This window comes from Chiloscyllium plagiosum, unplaced genomic scaffold (assembly GCF_037043375.1).
Source record: "Chiloscyllium plagiosum isolate Xiang-an unplaced genomic scaffold, Cpla_swu_hap1 HiC_scaffold_3, whole genome shotgun sequence".
NCBI lineage: Eukaryota > Metazoa > Chordata > Chondrichthyes > Orectolobiformes > Hemiscylliidae > Chiloscyllium > Chiloscyllium plagiosum.
Window position 1 is genome coordinate 122,708,945 of NW_028270141.1, and position 19,678 is coordinate 122,728,622.

Genomic DNA, 19,678 nt, shown 5'->3' on the forward strand with positions numbered 1-19,678 from the left:
AAGCATTGGAATTTTGACGTTGGTATCCTTCTTAGTATGGAATTACGTTCCCTGATCAATTATTGGTAGCAGATTGGTTCTGAAAGGTGGAACGCCACTCTGAGGCTTTCTGGCTTCAGAAGAGTACCCAGGTACAGTAAATGATAAGTAACAGAGGGTGCTTCGACAGAAAAATGCTCTCTAAGCCCCGTCCCAAAAATATTAATGAGAAAATACAAATAGCAGCTAAGATACCACTGTAGACAGGGTGGGGAGGAGAGGAAGGAATTTTTCTGCAGGGTGGTTGGCAGTATCCAGGCAAACAGTGCCTTACAGTCTTGCCTGATTGACAGCACATCTCCAGCCTTTCATCCAACACTGGATGCCTGCCCCTAGACAATTGATCCATACCTCCCTAGCTGTATCAGAAAACTGAACGCTCTCTGGAAAATCCCATGCAACTTCTTTCATTCTCACTTAACAAGGCTCTCAGTTGCTCCTCACCTTCCAGATGGCCTACTAAAGTTGCAACTCGCCTCAGCTGAAGACAGGACTGGGTGCGAAGCCAGCAGCATGCCTGCAGCCTTGTGGTTTTCTGGTCTTGTTCACTACATCAATGCAACCCAATGATTAAGTCTTTTGCACACAGTTTTATATTATGAAGAAGGAAGAAAGATTAAATTTGTTCCACTAATTCTCAAGTATTGTACATTTCTTTATATGTTACAATAATTCACATGACACAGAGATAATCATAATGGTTCAGGACAATAAAAAAAAGTAATAGGCCAGGAAAATCACATTGTCAACTTATTGAAGGATAAAATATGGATTTTCTTTTCATTTTTCACTTAAACACCTACAACAAGAGATAATAAATGTTCACTCATGGGAATTAACAAGATGAATTGTTTTGCTATACTGAAGATGCAATTAATCGGTGTTTCTCTTTTATAGGATCTAGCAATTCTACATAATTTTCTGCTTTTTAACATTAATATTAACTTCACAAATCTAGACAGATACTGATGGGATTACCCAGTTCATTCTCAGGTCATACATCCCACCATCCAAAACAGTAACATTAAAAAAAAATTGCTGTCATAGGTTGTAAGTAAATATGTCACAAAAAAAGCTATAATCGATAAGTCTATCTTGTATACTTACTGCGATCTCTCTGCACGCAGACATGGAAATGCCTGTGCCTTCAATCTGTTTGAGAGCATACTCTTTCTCATCATTCCTGCCAGAGGAAGTAGACAAAACTGTCTAAGTCAAAGGCAATGTAACAACATCATTTCTGAAAGTCATAGCTAAATATACTACAGTTCCAAATAATAGTGAGAGCCGAAATAATGAAGTTAAATATAAGTTTGATTAGAAATAAAAAGAACTTATAGGGGATGAAAATGTCAGATACAAAATTAACCACTTTATTATTCAAAGTTCATAGAAATGAAAAGGCACAAAAGAAATAAAATGAAGTAATTATAAACTAAAATACAGATATGATGGGTATCTTAAAAAAAGGCCTGGGCAACCCAAATTAAAATGGACACAGCCCTAACAACACATACCTCCGAATGTTGAGTGAAATCAGAAAAAGCAGTGCCTCCGGTCACATTCTTATCCTCGGTTTGATTGAAAGTATGCTATGCCACAGGACTAGAAACTTATCAATGTAACAACACTGTTTTAAAAGGAATAAAGTAACATAAGCTTTAAACCAAGCAGCCTAATATTGATAGTACAAAAGAGAGGCTGAGACTACTTTTGCAACATTGAGGGTTGGAGGCTTAACAGCACAGAGGCTATTATAATAAGGTACTAAGCATGATCCATGTATCTTTATGCTTAAGTTAGAGATGTGGCATTTGACGCACTCAAAAATTATAGATTTATATTGAAAAGATTCTTGCATTATTGTTTTTTGTTTTATTCACATTGGGAATTTTACTTTTGGCCTCTAAATGATGGGATTCAGCTATCCAGGGTCCAGTTTATTTAGTACCACACAAGTGGCAGATTCTAGTGGTTATGAAAACAAGATAGAATGGAATTATTTTCTTGCTTAGCATGAAGGCACATTTTGTCAAAGCTTTCACTCATTAGGACAATTTGCGAGGATACTAATTAAGCAAATAAACCAAATCATACTGTATGAGAGGAACGTGGTGTTGATTGTGCCTGTTTCAACTCTATAAAATAGGAGGCAGCCAATCATCGAATATTTTCAGGGCAATGCCTTTAATCAATCAGGGTCAATTTGCCTGGTTTACAATGTAAACAAAACCTGTCAGGTGAAAAGTCAATCATCATTAACAAAATTACCATTTTACATTACCGTTTACAAAATTCATAAAAATGAAAAGGTACAAAAGTAATAAATGAAGTAATTATGAAGTAAAATACAGATAGAGTGGGTATCCTACAAACAAACAAAGAGCAAACATCATTAACTAATGCATTCTCCAATGTAATACTGCTATCAGAGTCCATTCTATCAGCACTCACCACTTGCAAATTATTCTGATGAGAGCAAGACGAAAAGCTTTGTCAAAATGTACCTTTTTTCAGCAATACTCAATTCCTGTACTACGAAATGGCTATGAGTTTCTTTTATACCTGCTACTTTTCTTTGTAATTTTTACCTTGAAACAATAGATAGTGGAGTCATAGATAGAGTCATAGTTATACTGGTTCAATAGAATTCTTTGGTAGACTTAAATTGGAATTTAAAACTTTAAATTACACAAGATTTTTCAAATTTCAACTGATGAATGACAAAGCACAAATAACTAATTTCAGCGGAAAAAAAGCAAAATATAAACACTTAACTCATGGCCTCAACCTCCCACCATTTATAAATAGCCTCATTTAAAATTCACTGTTCACATTATTATTCATTATTTATCTTTAGGTTGACGGATTTGCTTGGCTCCTAATCCAATGCCATAATTCAAAAATTCACTTCCATCTGTTCAATTTCCTTTATGTCCTCATTTCGCCTTAATTTTGGAAACTCGGGTGCTCCGGTTTCCTCCCACAGTCCAAAGATGTGCAGGTCAGGTGAATTGGCCATGCTAAATTGCCCGTAGTGTTAGGTAAGGGGTAAATGTAGGGGTATGGGTGGGTTGCGCTTCGGCGGGTCGGTGTGGACTTGTTGGGCCGAAGGGCCTGTTTCCACACTGTAATGTAATCTAATCTAATCTAATCTAAACTCTTCCAGCACTATAACCCACTAGGGACTGTATGTTCCTTTAAATTTGACCTTGTGCTGCAGCTACTTCTTTCACTGCACCATTGGCAGGCGTGTTTCAGTATTCAAGATTGTGAAGGTTTGGAATTCCGTCCACAAACCTCTGACTATGCACTGATTGGCCATAAATTTGCAAACCGATTTGATTCGTATGCAAGGAATTATATTCCAAAAGATTAAATTCAAGTCCATAAAAGACATTTTCCTATAAATAAATCTTTATAGTAACTACTATGAAGTGTACACTATTGATATAAATCTACCACTTTATCACGGAGATGCTAAAGTAAATGTTTGTTTTTACCCACAGTTACTTGAATCAAATTAACTGATTACTGTTTTTCACTTTACTCAATTTAAATTATTTACACTTTTCAGTACACAAAACTACTTTCAATCTTCAAGTGTTTATTGCAGTTGTAATTGAAACTGACTTCAATATTATTGAAGGATCCGCAAAATTAGAGCAACAAAAGGTTCTCTGTAATAGTAACCAAAACTATTTTGCCTCCTGACCCTTATTTAAAGAGTCCTGATGGAAAGTGGACATATGAAGAAGGCTTTTGGCATACTGGCCTTCAGTCAGGGCTTCGAGTAAAGAAGTTGGGATGTTATGTTGCAGTTGTACGCTATGTTGGCGAGGCCGCACTTGGAGTATTGAGTTCAGTTTTGGTCACCTTGCTATAGAAAGAATGTTATTGAACTGGAAAGAGTGTAGGAGAAATTTACAAGGATGTTGCCAAGATTCAACGGTCTGAGTTAAAGGGAGAGGTTGGACAAGGACGGACATTTTCCTTTAGAGCATAGGAGACTGAGGGAGGATTTTAAATAAGTTGATAAGATCATAATAGCCATGGATAGGGCAAATGCATTCAGTCTTTTTCCCAGGGTTGGAGAATCGAGGACTAGAGGGCATCAGTTCGAGGTTAGAGAGGAAAGAATAAAAGGGAACCTGAAGGGCAACTTTTTTACACAAGGGGTGATATGCATGTGGAATGAGCTGCCAGAAGAAGTGGCTGAGACGGGTACATAAACAACATTTAAAAGACATTTGGACAAATACTTGGATAGGAAAGGTTTAGGGGCAGGGAATTGGGGTTATCATAGATGGACATTTTGGTTGGCATGGACCAGTTTGGGCCAAAGGGCCTGTCTCCATGCCTCTATATAAAATTTGATTGAGGACAAGATTGGACCGTAATCAAGTAGCAAATAAAATTCTACTCCAAGAAAGAAAATGAATGAAATCAGAAGAAAATCTGGTATGGAAATGAGCTTGAATTATTTGCGATTTTAGTCTAACATTCACAAATACAGATCAAGGCCTTGTTACTGTTGCAAATCTAATTCTCTGCTGGAAAGCACTGACGTTATTGGTTGAATCACTCATCTCCCAGAAATTGTCCATGGATCACTGACAAACACTAGGAGGATAGTCTGCCTGTAACGTATTGACTGCTAAAAATTATGGGCAACCAACTCGGTTATGGATTAAGAGAAAAAAATAGCTTTGATTGCAATAAAAATAAATTCCACACATTACTAGGCATATTTCATACATGAATTTCAAATATCCTCCCCTTTTGCAATACTTTAATCTTTAAACACTGATTATGCAAAATACTGCTGTACTTCAGGCACCTGATTTGAAACAATTGGGTCACAAATAGCTCATTGCTAAAAATTGAAGAACAGAACAAACAACAACATTTATCAACGCAATTCCAGTACCATTGACTGTATTCCACATCTGCATTACACAGCTAAAATAAAAATCTCCCTTGGAATGGCAAAAGAGAATTATGCCAACTGCCTATAACCAATCTTGAAAGAAAAATGATTTTCATGGGGAATAATTACATACATTTTAATAGTTCAAGAATTACAAATTAGAAGAACAAGATTTAGGAAATTACCAACATATAAATTAGGGTATTAGCAAAATAGTTCCATGTTAATGTTTGTCCACTTCACAGATAGCAGTCTTGATCTATGAGTCACTTTGTCACTATTTCTCTTTCTTTTAATCACCTGGCTAATTATTATTCTTAAACATGAAATGGTCTCAGCTTTAAAACCCATGACCATTTCCATCTAGAAAGACAAGGACATACATGGGAATACTACCACTCACGTATTTGTTGGGGAAAAGTTAACAGGTGGACTGTCGCACACCTCCTTCTGTAATGTGCCTTTGCAAAGAAAATCTTGATAGAGATGCAGTGGCTTTTGTCAAGGTTAGACCAGAAGTCTATCAATTCTGCTCCTCTATTCAACTAGTTCATGGTTGATCTGATAATCCTCAACTCAACTTTCCTGCTTTTTTCCAGTAACCCTTGATTCCATTACTGATTGAAACCTGTCTATCTCAGCCTTAAATATACATAATGACTCAGCCTCAACATTCCTCTGTGATAAAGGATCCCACAGGTTCATCACCTCTTTATTTCTATCTTAAATATGCAACCCCTTATTCTGAGACGATGCCCTCTAGATCTAGTGTAAAGGTAAGGTAAACAACCTTTCCGCATCTACCCTGCCACGTTCCCTTAGAATCCTGCATGTTTCAATAAGATTACCTCTCATTCTTCCAAATTCTAATGCATTTAGATTAGATTACATTACAGTGTGGAAACAGGCCCTTCGGCCCAACAAGTCCACACCGACCCGCCACCCATCCATACCCCTACATTTACCCCTTACCTAACACTACGGGCAATTTAGCATGGCCAATTCACCTAACCTGCACATCTTTGGACTGTGGGAGGAAACCGGAGCACCTGGAGGAAACCCACGCAGACACGGGGAGAATGTGCAAACTCCACACAGTCAGTCGCCCGAGGTGGGAATTGAACCCGGGTCTCCGGCGCTGTGGGGCAGCAGGGCTAACCACTGTGCCACCGTGCCGCCCAGTTTAGGCCCAACCTACTCAACCTATACTCATAAGACAATCCTTCCATAGCTGGTATCAGCCTTGTGAGTTTCCCAGTATATCTTTCCTGAAATAAAAGGAACATAAAACTGTTGAATGAGAGTATGGGAACATAAATAGTTGGTTGTCATATTTAATATATGTTCCAATTTTGTATCAGGTTTCTGGCAGTGTAAAGTGCTTAACTGAAAAATATATTTGTATTGTACTTTCTGTAACGTTTGATTTGAATTGTTTTGCTATGGACTTAGTAATATTTTATGAATAAAGTATATTTTTGCAAAAACAATAATAGATCCCAGAATACCATTGACTTTGCTAATCACTTTCTTAAACTTGAAGTTGAAACAACTTTTAAAAATATGTTTAAGGATGAGTTCATCAATTTCAATAATATATTTTTCATTTTGGTCTGTTCAGAGTCATAAAATCCCTACGCTGCAGATAGAGGCCTTTTGGCCCCTGAGTCTGCACCAACCCTCCAAACATCTTCCCACCCAGACCCCACAACATCACATTTATTATGGCTAGCATACCTATCCCGCCTATCGTAGATGCTACAGGGCAATTTAGCATGGGCAACTTAGTATAGCCCATGCACATCTTTGGGCATGTCACATTGAGCAATGGTTGACACAATGTTGTAACCAGCCATAGAAAACTTAATTTATATCTAGATAGGTATACCTCTGAGACCATTTTGTGGCTGTTTATATATAATACAGGTTTTGCCCAAGTAACAGCAACCAATGACAGGTAAAGGGATTACTTGATTAGTGGCAATCAGATAGATAGCAATTGACAAAAAATGAAAACTAAACACTCAGATCTGATAAACTTATACAAATCTAATCTTCAAAGTGAAGCAAAATATTTTCTCTCTAAGGCTGTCACAGTTAGCATGTCTTCAGAAAATTTCAATGCTTAATAACTGACCTGAATATTTGCAAGAAGTATTAACTTGTTAATCAACCATCCCTCTGAAGATTCTTAATCATATACTAGTTTTGCATCATACAAGGTGCAATTACTGAATCGGAACTCTGTCAATAACTGGAGTAGGAGCAAAGCTGACAATCCATTTGGCAAATAACATCAGAAAACGAAGAAGCGAAAGTCTCCTCTGCCTTTCAATGAGTTAATGGCTGATCTGATAATGCTCAACTCCACATTCCTGCCATTTCCCTCTAACCATAGATTTTTAATCATTAGGGAATCAGTTTATGTCAGCCTTGAATATACATAACAACATAGTCTCTACACCCTCTGTGGTAACAAAATCCAGATTCACTACATGGAGATAAGAATTTCCTGCTAATCTTTGACTTAAGTGGGTGCATCCTTAGTGAGATTATGCCGTCTGGTTCTAGATCCTCCCACAAGGTGAAATACCCTCTCAAATCTACTCTGTCAAGCCCCCTAAGAATCTTGTATATTTTAATAAGGTCACCCACACATTCATCCAAATTCCAATGAGTACAGGTCCAACCTACTCATTGTTTTCTCATAAGAAAAACCTTCCATGCCTGGGATCAACCTTGTAAACCTTCTCTAGACTGCCTCAAATGCCAGCATATCTTTCACTTTATTCTGGGTGTAGTCTATTTGGTGCCTTAATAGTTTTCGTAATAATTCACTACTTTTATATTCTATTCCCTTTGAAAAAAATTCCAACCTTCCCAATTAGCATATGAACTTGTATGCTCGCTTTTTGTGACTTATGCATGAGGATCCCCAAATCCCTTTCTTCTGCAGCTTTTTGCAATCTTTCTTCATTTAAATACCTTGCAGCTCTTTTATTCCTCCTGTCAAAGTGCATGACCACACATTTTCCCACATGATATTCCAACCACCAAGTTTTTATCCACTCGCTTAACCTGTCTATATCTCTCTGCAGATTCTGTGTAATCCTCCTCACTTGCCTTCCCACCAAATTCTTGTGTCATCTGCAATAGTTCATTCTGTTGCGTCATCCAAGTTGTTACTAAATATTATAAGTAATCATGACCCCAGCACTGATCCCTGGAAAACTCCAACCATCCTGCAAATGTCTCCCTTATCCATCTCAGTCTCTGTTAACTAATTCCCTGTCCATACTAACATAGTATTCCCCAACATGATGTGCACCTATCTCATTAAGTAGTCTTATGTGCAATACCTGAGCAAATGGATTTTGTAATTCCAAATATAACACAGCTACTAGTTTCCCCTGACTGATCCTGCTTATTACCTCTTCAAAGAATTCTGGTAAATTTGTGAGGCACAATTTCCCTTCCATGAAATCATGCTCTATGCTTGATTATATTATGCATTTCTAAATGCTCTGCTATCAGATCTTTCATCATAAATTCCAACAAATGTCAGTCAGCCTAAAACTTTAAGTTACACATAATTGTTCCAACTCCACAGAACATATTGGCCAGAATCTTTCACTCCTACTTTCATCGCTACATCCTGGTAAGGAACGGCAGATAATCAGCCAGGTTGAAACTACAGAGAAACCCATCACTTTCATACCCTCCACAGGTGCTGTCAAGGGAGCCTTGATGAGTTGTTACAATACATCTTGTAGATTGTGCAGTGGCAATAGCATGTTCTTGTGAAAGAAGTGAAGGTGGTGGATGAGCCAACTGCTTTGTCCTGGACGGTGTCAAACCAAAACATTGTCGGAATTGCGTTCATTTAGCAAGTGGAAAGTATTCCATCATACATCTGACTTGTTTCTCGTGAATAGCGGAAAAACTTCGGGAAGATAGAAATTGTGTTATTCGTCACTTATGCCCTCGCATCTGACTTGTTCTTCCAGGCCATGGTATGTTGCATATAGCTGGTACAATTCAGTTTCTAGTCAATGGTAACCCCACGATGTTGATAATGGAGGATTCAGTGATGATAATACCATTGAACCTTTCGAGAGAACCCATCATCTGGCTTAGGTTAGATCATCAATAAATTCTTGCAGCTTCCTTTTGATTTTGAATCACTTTTTCTTTAAACTATATAATATGTACTGCTGACAGTGTTTGGAAAATGAAGAATGCCACCTCTGCCTGAATGCCAATGCATAATAAAGAACTAAAAGATTTCAGTTTGATTTGAGACTGCAATTGAAAAAATATACAGAAGCATTTCTTAATGCCAATCACAAAGTTTATAACGTAGCAAAAGTGAAAAGATAAAAGATTGTGGTTTCATTATTCTTTATGGATGCTACACTGAAGGGTGCAGGAGGATACAAAATTGGCAGAGTTATTAGAAAACCATAATGATCAATGGATCGGTTTTGGGCTGGAGGAAGGTTCAGAGTTCCCCAGGTCAATATTGGGACCCTTGCTTTTCCTGATACATATTAATTGATCTGAACCTTGGTGTGCAAGGGATAATTTCCAAGTTTGCAGATGACATTACACTTGGAAGAATTGTAAATTTTGAGGAGGATAGGACATTGATGTGTTAGTGGCACATGAGATTCAATGCAGAAAGTGTGGGAATGCACAGTAATTGGAAGAATATTGAAAGACAATATAAAGCAGTGAGTACAATTCTAGAGGAAATGCAGGAACAGAAGATCTTGATGTATATTTGCATAGATCATTGAAGGTAGGAGGACAGGTGGACAGGGCAGTTAATAAAGCATACAGTGCTCTCCACTTTATTAATAGGAACTTAGAGTATGGAGTGATATTGAACTTGTACAAGACAGTTATATGATCTTAGTTGTACAGTTGTAGATGTGACATTATAAGAAAGTTGCAAATACATTGGACAGAGTTTGGAAGCAACTTACTAGAATAGTTCCAGGCATGAGAAACTTCAGCCATGAGGACAGATTAAAGAAACTGTGCCTATGTTTCTGGAGAGAAGGCTGAGAGGGGGTTCTGATTGAGAATTTCAAAATGATGAACGAACAGGAGAGAATAGATAGGGTGAAGCTTGTTACTGCTTGTAAAAGAAACAAGATTGAGAGGGCATCGTTTTAAAGTGATGTGTAAGCAAACAGATATGTGAGAAGTAAGGGTATGGAATATACTGCCTGAAAATATGGTGAAGGTAAGTTCAACTGAGACCTTCTAGAGGGTATTGGATGATTATTTTAATAGTCAGGATGCGCAGGGTTATGGGCCAAAGGCAGGAGATTGTCACTTGATAATAGAGATAGTGCAAGCACAATAGGCCAAATGGCCTCCCTCTGTATTATTATATTTCTGCGATTCTGCAATTCAGCAATCAAGGCACAAACGCGAAAGCTAGATACTCAATCTGGCTTTATTTTATTCTAAACTAACTCACTGATATTCACCGATGAATATCAGTGAGTTTAAAACATTCTTCAAGCAATAACGCAAATTCTCAGTGTCCTTGTTCCACCTACCAAAATCACAATAAACAATTTGTCTGGCCACACTTTCAATTGCTGTTTGTCTTCACTGTACACAGTGTTCCTGAACTCAACTGCTACATTCATTATAAACACTTTTTCTGAAAATGTAACAAAATACTATTTAAGAAAGCAAAAGCAAAATACCACAGATGGTGGAAATTTGAAACAAAACTGATTAAACAGTGGAGAAAAAAAACGGGCTTGAATTACAATATTCTTAACACAGACAAATGGGGGACTGGGTGAGCAATACAGAGTGGGGCCATCCCATAAACTCCACAGCTAGATTCACACCACTTTCCCCGCCCAGAACACAATTATACAGGCAACAGCTGGAGCCTGGCACAGTCCTGCCACCAACAATGCAGGCCTCCAGTGACTAATTATTGAACACTTTAGGTGTCTTTCCACTCAGCAACAATACTAGGGCCAATGAGAAGAGTTCCAGGACTAATGGAGAGTTGGGGATCCACAGCTCACCCTACTCAGGGCTTCAAATGGGCTGGTCTGTCAATGACACTCTTTCCGGAATGACCATCCATAAGTTATAGCTCCCACTGATCTAGCGATCACTAATCCCACTCTCACCTCTTCCCTGAACCCATCAGGCCACCTCCTGGATCCTAGTGCTTGTAGTCACCAACAAAGGCCACCTCTCTGTGTAATGCTGCTGGGAGGACAGTTGATAAAGGATGGAGCTGGAAATAGTAGAGCAGGTCAAGCAGCATCAGAGGAGCAGGAGAGTTAATGTTTCAGATTAGGACCATTCATCAGGACAGATATGGAAAGCAGAGTTTTGGATGACCACGAGTTTTTCTCAGCGCTCGAAGCAGACAGGATATTTGTCAGGTAGCACAGCCATAGCAAGAGTTTATCTTTTAGTTTGGGGACGCTGTTGCAAATATCGCACAATTCTGGCTGACCGGGAATCCTCTCTTATCCTTACTGCCTGCTAAAGTCAAGTCAGAAGATTTACAGGTTGATAAATCAACTGTTTGGCCATGTTATGAACTCATCTTTCAAGACCATCAAATCCTGGCATGTGACTTGAACCCAGACCTTGTGACTCAGAAGCAAAGGTGCTAACAACTATACTGCAAGACCTCCTTGATCTCAAGCTTATAAAGAGTAAAACGTGGGTTTTAAAACAGGAGTGCATTGGAATAGTCAAGTCTATAGGTAATGAAAGCATAGAATGGGATTATAGCTACTAATGAAAGCTGCAAAAAGGGTAAAATCAAGACATTACTGAGGCGGAATCAAGCTGTCTTTGAGATAACATAAATATGATGTCAGCTCACGACTAGATCAGACATAATACCAGAGTTGCAAACAGACTGACAACATCAAACTGTTGCCAGGGAGAGGGGTGCAGTTCATAACAAAAGATTTATATTCGCTATCTAAAACAATCTAACTTCAAATGTATTTGCGAAGCCCCAGATTTTGAATAATACTTTAAGTCAACACATCTAACATACTTACAAATGCTCAGCACCTATTTCTCTTATTCACTGTGCCTTGGAACATTAATTGACATTAGCAGCTACATCATCGCAAATTTCTGTTATCATATCTAATTTGATGCATGAAAGTAAAGTCTACAGTTCTATCAAGCGATGAAAGAAAAATAAATACATTGTGCAGTACTTACTTATGAGTACAGTCACAAAATACAGTACCTAATATTCAGAAACACAGTCAAGAGTTAGGGCTTCTGAGTACCTAAGTGGTATGAAACATGGAAGACAAGCTTACATTTTAATTTGACAGTTCCAAAGTGTAATGCAATCTGACATTATGAGTAGCACTGTTTTTACAGCTGGCGGTCAGCCGAGAAAAAACATTTACTAAACAAGCTGTAAAATAAAAGAAAACTTAGGAAGTAGTCTGTTTCATATCACATCAATACAGCTATCAATAAATGCATAGTTTCCAAAATAATCGTTATGAGGGCTGGAGGCCTTGGCTTGAATAAACGGGTTACTATTAGGAATTGTAAACACAAGGTGTGAGGGTATATTTACAAACCAGAAACAGCAACATTGGTCTTGCAGCACGTGAACCGAGTAAGCCAGAAATAAACTTTAAAGAAGACAACATTGTTACTAGACGCCTTCAGCAGCACCACGCCTGAAGGCATTAATTTCTTACCCATCTTTTCTTTTAGCTTTGTAAACATGACCGTAGGTACCACGACCCACTTTGCAACCTTCATATTCAAACAGATCTTCTACTTTCTCTCGCTCTGCCGCTAGTTTCGTTTTAAAATCGTAATCCATGACTGTCACTCCATAAATGCATAAATACTTTCAACGCCTCTTGAAGTGGGGAGGAAGGGAAACGGGCTGGATTATTTAAAATGAACACCGATCATTTCCTTATTTCGTGTTTTTTTTGTGTCTCTCACAACAAGTTCGCCCAGCGACATTTAACCATGGGTTTGTTATGTTGACGTTAGCGGCAGACAATGGCGGACCGCGAGGCATGCCGGTATTTGTAGTCCTTTGACCTGTGACTGGCGCTTTACGAGTGCGGCTGCATCCCGGCAACAAAGACTACAATTCCCGTCACTCATTGCTGCGAAAGGGTTGACCGTTTTCGGATCCCAAAAGTAAAGACAGTTAGTCCAAGGAGAGCGGGAGAGGGGTGGGAGTGGGGAAGGGTAAAGAGTCTTGCAGAATCACCAGGATACTGAAATCAATAAACAGAGATGAGATATTCGAATAAACAACGCCGTAAGCCTTCAATATTCCCTTATTTATGAGAATTAAATGCATCTGTCACCTTCCCGCCTTCTTGCGATCGAGCCCTGCAATAAATGTGACTGATAGTGAAACTAACCAATAGCGTTAGGATTCGGCTCGAAAGAAGTGGGGAGGGGGAAGAAAAGTGAAATCAACTGCGATGCGTTTTATTGAGTGATAAATGTGATCGGGGGTTTTATTTGGAATGGTGCTTTTCTCTTTTTCAACCTGCAGCTTCTTTTTGAATTGGACACTCGATTGGCGCGCGGCAGAACCAACGGTTTGACTGCGGCTCGAGCCGGCGGTACGTTCGTTTGGCTCGGGTGGTGGGGGGGGGGTGTGGTTTCGCGCTCGTCCTGCCAGGCCGGTGACGTCACAGGCGTTCCATTGTGCCGTCGGGAAGGAGGCGGGGCAAAGGACGGGAGGGCGGTGAAGGGATTGGGTTGGCGAGGGACGGGGGAGGGGAAGGAGGAAGGCAGAGGTTATAAAAGGCCGTGCCGCCTGCTGCCTCGCTGCTAGTCACAGTATGGCCGGCGACATTAGCTAGCGCTCGCTGTAAGCAATTCTCTGTGTAGAGGGATCGGAATTGGGGGCAATTATAAAATTATATAAACATCTTTTACAAAAAAATCTTTTTAAAAAAAGCAAAAACAGAAACCGGACCGCTAAAGAACCCACTAAAACAGAGCAATTGACACTAACTTATTAAGCTTTTTACCAGAAAGAGGGGAAAAAAGAAGGGGGGGGGGCAGGATTTTTTTGTAAAAAAAAGGATTCGGAGGAGGGGGAGAAAAGGAAGGGGAGAGTTTTTTTTCTTTCCTTTTTTTCGTTGTTTCACGATGGAAAACGGTGCACACTTTTTCGAAGGGACCGAGAAGCTGCTGGAGGTGTGGTTTTCTCGGCAGCAGGATTTGTGCACGGGATCGGGAGACCTCCCGGACCATTCCAAGGTAAACCTGGGCCCCGGGGGGGGGGGAGAGCGGCTCGGAAACTTCAGAAACCCTCGCCCAAAAAAAAACCTCCCCAAAAAAACCCTCCCCACCGTCTCCTTTCTCTCTCTGTGTGTGTGTCTCTCTCTCTCTGGGGTGTGAGAGTCTGAGACGTAAACGGCGTTGGAGATACGCCACAAGTCTCTGTCCCCCCCGCGCGCGCGCGCAGGGAATGCTGGATGATTTACTCCTTCAAAATTCAACGTTTATTTAAAATCGTTTTTCCCCAGAAGAAAATTCCCTCATCGAAACTTTTGGGTTTTTTGGAGGGGGTTGCTGGCTGGGTTGGTGTGTGGTGTTGTGTTGAGGTGGTTGGTTGGGTGGGGGTGGGGGGGGGGGGGGAGGGGAGGGATGTGGGGTGAGCTCACTCCCGGGTGAGAGGCCTCGCTGGAAGGGGAGGCGGCCCCGGCGGGCACGGGGCGTGATTCCACCCCACCCCTCTCTCCCCCCCCCCCCCCCCCAACCTCTTCCCCCCCCTCCCCTCCGCTCTTTCCCCCCCTCCCCCTCCCTCTTCCCCCCCCTCCCCTCCCTCTTCCCCCCCCTCCCCTCCTCTTCCCCCCCCTCCCCTCCATCTCTTCCCCCCCCCCTCTCCCCCCCCCTCCCCCCCTCCCCCCCCCCCCTCTCCCCCCCCCCCTCTCCCCCCCCCCCCTCTCCCCCCCCCCCCTCCCCCCCCCCCCTCTCCCCCCCCCCTCTCTCCCCCCCCCTCTCTCCCCCCCCCCTCCCCCCCCCCCTCTCCCCCCCCCTCTCCCCCCCCCTCTCTCCCCCCCCCTCTCTCCCCCCCCCCCCTCCCCCCCCCCCCTCCCCCCCCCCCTCTCTCCCCCCCCCTCTCTCCCCCCCCCTCTCCCCCCCCCTCTCCCCCCCCCCCTCCCCCCCCCCTCTCCCCCCCCCCCTCTCTCCCCTCCTCCCCTCCCCTCCCCCCCCCCCTCTCTCCCTCCTCCCCTCCCCTCCCCCCCCCCCTCTCCCCCCCCCCCCCCTCTCTCCCCCCCCCCCTCTCTCCCCCCCCCTCTCTCCCCCCCCCCCACTCCCCCCCCCTCTTCCCCCCCCCCCTCTCTCCCCCCCCCCTCTCTCCCCTCCTCCCCTCCCCTCTCCCCCCCCCTCTCTCCCCCCCCCTCTCCCCCCCCCCCTCTCTCCCCCCCTCTCCTCCCCTCCCCCCCTCCCCCCCCCCTCTCCCCCCCCTCTCTCCCCTCCTCCCCTCTCCCCCCCCCCCTCTCTCCCCCCCCCTCTCCCCCCCCCCCCCTCTCTCCCCCCCCTCTCCTCCCCTCCCCCCCTCTCCTCCCCTCCCCCCCTCTCTCCCCTCCCCCCCTCTCTCTCCTCCCCTCCCCCCCCTCTCCTCTCCCCCCCCTCTCTCCCCCCCTCTCTCCCCCCCCCCCCTCTCCCCCCCCCCTCTCCCCCCCCCTCTCCCCCCCCCCTCCCCTCTCCCCCCCCCTCTCTCCCCCCCCCCTCTCTCCCCCCCCCCCTCTCTCCCGCCCCCCTCTCTCCCGCCCCCCTCTCTCCCGCCCCCTCTCTCCCGCCCCCTCTCTCCCGCCCCCTCTCTCCCGCCCCCTCTCTCCCGCCCCCTCTCTCCCGCCCCCTCTCCCGCCCCCTCTCTCCCCGCCCCCTCTCTCCCCCCCCTCTCACCCGCCCCCTCTCTCCCGCCCCCTCTCTCCCCCCCTCCCCCACCCCCCTCTCCCCCCCCACCCTCCCTCTCCCCACCCTCCCCATCCCCCCCACCCTCCCTCTTCCCCCCCACCCACCCCTCCCCCCACCCCCCTCTTCCCCCCCACCCTCCCTCTCCCCCCACCCTCCTCATCCCCCCCCCCACCCCTTCCCCCCCCCCACCCTCCCTTCCCCCCCCCCACCCCCTCTCCCCCCCACCCACCCCTCTCCCCCCACCCTCCCTCTCCCCCCCACCCTCACCCCCCCCCCACCCTCCTCCCCCCCCCCACCCCTCCCCCCTCCACACCACTCCTCCCACCACCTCTCCTCCCCCCCTCTCCTCACCTCCCACCCTCACCTCTCCCCCCTCCCCTCCTCTCCTCCCCTCCCACACCCTCCTCCCCTCCCCCCCTCTCCTCCCCTCCCCACCTCCCCACCCCCCCCTCCTCCCCTCCCCCCCCCCTCTCCTCCCCCCCCACCTCCCCTCCCCTCCCCCCCTCACCTCTCCTCCCCCCCCCCCCTCTCCTCTCCTCCCTCCCCCCTCTCCTCTCCACCCCTCCCCCCCTCTCCTCTCCTCCCCTCCCCCCCTCTCCTCCCCTCCCCTCCCCTCCCCCCTCACCTCCCCTCCCCTCCCTCCCCCCCTCTCCTCCCCTCCCCTCCCCTCCCCCCCTCCCCTCCCCTCCCCCCCTCCCCTCCCCCCCCCCCTCCCCCCCTCCCCTCCCCCCCTCTCCTCCCCCCCCCTCCCCTCCCCCCCTCTCCTCCCCCCCCCACCTCCCCCCCTCTCCTCCCCCCCTCCTCCCCCCCTCTCCTCCCCCCACTCCTCCCCCCCTCTCCTCCCCCCCTCTCCTCCCCCCCTCCTCCTCCCCCCCTCCCACCCCTCCCCCCCCCCCCCCTCCCCTCCCCCTCCCCCCACCCCCCCTCTCCTCCCCCCACCCCTCCCCTCCCCCCACCCCTCCCCTCCCCCCCCTCCCTCCCCCCCCCCCCCTCCCCATCCCCTCCCCCCCACCCCTCCCCTCCCCCCACCCCTCCCCTCCCCCCCACCCCTCCCCTCCCCTCCTCCCCACCCCCACCCCCTCCCCTCCCCCCCCACCCTCCCCCCTCCCCTCCCCCCACCCCTCCCCCCTTCCCCTCCCCCCCCTCCCCTCCCTCCCCTCCCCTCCCCCCCCTCCCCCCCCTCCCCTCCCCCCTCCCCTCCCCCCTCCCCTCCCCCCTTCCCCTCCCCCCTCCCTCCCCCCCCCACCCCCCCCCTCCCCCTCCCCCCCCCCCACCCCCCACTCCCCCCCTCCCCCTCCCCCCTCCCCTCCCCCCCTCCCCTCCCCTCCCCCCCCCCTCTCCTCTCCCCCCCCCTCTCCCCCCCCCCCCTCCCCTCCCCCCCTCCCTCCCCCCCCTCCCCTCCCCCCCCCCTCCCCCTCCCCCCCTCCCCTCCCCCCCTCTCCTCCCCCCCCCCCTCTCCTCTCCTCTCCTCCCCCCCCCCTCTCCTCTCCTCCCCTCCCCTCCCCCCCTCTCCTCCCCCTCCCCCCCTCTCCTCCCCTCCCCCCCTCTCCTCCCCTCCCCCTTCTCCTCCCCTCCCCCCCTCTCCTCCCCTCCCCCCCTCTCCTCCCCTCCCCCCTCTCCTCCCCTCCCCCCCTCTCCTCCCCTCCCCCCCCTCTCCTCTCCTCCCCTCCCCCCCTCTCCCTCCTCCCCTCCCGCCCCTCTCCTCTCCTCCCCTCCCCCCTCTCCTCTCCTCCCTCCTCTCCCTCTCCTCCCCTCCCCCCCTCTCCCCCCCTCTCCTCCCCTCCCCCCCTCCCCCCCCTCCCCCCCTCCCCTCCCCCCCTCCCCCCCTCCCCTCCCCCCTCCCCCCTCCCCCCCTCCCCCCTCCCCTCCCCCCCTCCCTCCCCCCTCCCCTCCCCCCCTCCCCCCTCCCCCCCTCACCCCTCCCCTCCCCCCCTCCCCTCCCCCCCTCCCCCCCCTCCCCCCCTCCCCCCTCCCCCCCTCCCCTCCCCCCCTCCCCCCCTCCTCTCCCTCCCCCCTCCCCTCCCCTCCCCCCCCTCCCCCCCTCCCCTCCCCTCCCCCCCTCCCCTCCCCTCCCCCTCCCCTCCCCCCTCCCCTCCCCCCTCCCCTCCCCTCCCCCCCTCTCCTCCCCTCCCCCTCTCCTCCCCTCCCCCCCTCCCCTCCCCTCCCCCCCTCCCCCCCCTCTCCTCCCCCCTCTCCCCCCTCTCCTCCCCCCCTCTCCTCCTCTCCCCCCCCTCTCCTCTCCTCCCCCCCTCTCCTCTCCTCCCCCCCTCTCCTCTCCTCCCCCCCTCTCCCTCCTCCCCCCCTCTCCTCTCCTCCCCCCCTCTCCTCTCCTCCCCCCTCTCCTCTCCTCCCCCCCTCTCCTCTCCTCCCCCCCTCTCCTCTCCTCCCCCCCTCTCCTCTCCTCCCCCCCTCTCCTCTCCTCCCCCCCTCTCCTCTCCTCTCCCCCCTCTCCTCTCCTCTCCCCCCTCTCCTCTCCTCTCCCCCCCTCTCCTCTCCACTCCTCTCCCCCCTCTCCTCTCCTCTCCCCCCTCCTCCTCTCCTCTCCCTCCCTCCCCTCTCCTCTCCTCTCCCCCCTCTCCTCTCCTCTCCTCTCCCCCCTCTCCTCTCCTCTCCTCTCCCCCCTCTCCTCTCCTCTCCTCTCCCCCTCTCCTCTCCTCCCTCCCTCCTCCTCCCCCCTCTCCTCTCCTCTCCTCTCCCCCCTCTCCTCTCCTCTCCTCTCCCCCCTCTCCTCTCCTCTCCTCTCCCCCTCTCCTCTCCCCCCTCTCCTCTCCTCTCCTCTCCCCCCTCTCCTCTCCTCTCCTCTCCCCCCTCTCCTCTCCTCTCCTCTCCCCCCTCTCCTCTCCTCTCCTCTCCTCTCCCCCCTCTCCTCTCCTCCCCCCCCTCTCCTCTCCTCCCCCCCCCTCTCCTCTCCTCCCCCCCCTCTCCTCTCCTCCCCCCCCCTCTCCTCTCCTCTCCTCCCCCCCTCTCCTCTCCCTCCCCCCCCCCCTCCCCCCCCCCCCCCCTATCTCCCCACCCCCCCCACTATCTCCCCACCCCCCCCACCTATCTCCCCACCCCCCCCACGAAACAGAAACCAAATATTTACGCCTTTTGTGGGAGGGGGGAAACCTACCCCCCGGAGGACTGAAATGTATGTCAACGGGAGAGAGAGAAATTGCAGACGCTTCTTTCTTTTTTGTACCTTGTGTAGCTGCCTGATAGTTCAGCATGACTAATGTGAATTTAAAACTGCATTTCCTGCACGGAGCGGGAATTGTCTTGTTGAGGTCCTCGAGTTGGCCATTTTTTCAAATACTTAAAATTCACAGACTGCTACCCCGTGTTGACAAGTTTCCCCCCCGCCTCGGTATGGGGAATCGCTACCCTTTGTAAATTATCAGACACATGGGTGACATTGTACAAAGGATGGCCGCCTACTTCCCATCGATCGATACCGCAGAGCTGAGCTCTTGCAGTCTCATCCACAGCCACGAATAGCGCCCTCTCTCAGCACCGGGAAAGGCCTGGTTTTCTTTGAGGTGGCCATCTCTCCTCCCCCCGGGGTGTTCATCAATTGTGCGCTTCCTGCTATGTTCATATCGTCAGCTAGGTGATAGGATTGATGCGTCTAGGCGGGGAGGGGTGATGAATGCTTGAGGTCGAATTGCTGGCAGGTATTAAAACGGACGCAGTGTTGAATTAATCATAAATCTCAGTTTCAGCAGAAATATGGATCAGCTAAACGTTGCTTGGTGTCAAGTGCAAACTGGACCTTTCGTTAAT

General features: G+C 48.4%; 2 protein-coding genes across 9 annotated transcripts in view; one reads left to right on the forward strand and one right to left on the reverse strand.

Moving 5' to 3' along the window:
• cdk19 (cyclin dependent kinase 19) overlaps nucleotides 1-13,620 on the reverse strand; it is a 388,472-nt gene extending 374,852 nt beyond the window's left edge. For 4 of the 7 annotated variants that reach the window (XR_015754380.1, XR_015754379.1, XR_015754381.1 and 1 more), the window contains exons 1-2: nucleotides 12,706-13,618; nucleotides 1,147-1,222 (exon numbers count right to left, since the gene is read on the reverse strand). Coding sequence is in view for 4 of the 7 variants with exons in the window: in XM_087983082.1 (XP_087839208.1) it covers nucleotides 1,147-1,222; nucleotides 12,706-12,833 (204 nt within the window). In the remaining 3 variants the exon portion in view is untranslated. Of the gene's footprint in view, nucleotides 1-1,146; nucleotides 1,223-12,705 lie in introns of all 7 variants that reach the window. The other 3 variants (XM_087983083.1, XM_087983086.1, XM_087983085.1) reach the window with 3 other exon arrangements.
• A 492-nt stretch (nucleotides 13,621-14,112) lies between these two features.
• Nucleotides 14,113-19,678, forward strand: part of LOC148150656 (S-adenosylmethionine decarboxylase proenzyme-like) — a 52,427-nt gene continuing 46,861 nt past the window's right edge. The window contains exon 1 of one of the 2 annotated variants that reach the window (XM_087983097.1): nucleotides 14,113-14,248. The gene's annotated coding sequence lies outside the window, so the exon portion shown is untranslated. The remainder of the gene's footprint in view (nucleotides 14,249-19,678) is intronic. The other variant, XM_087983092.1, reaches the window with a different exon arrangement.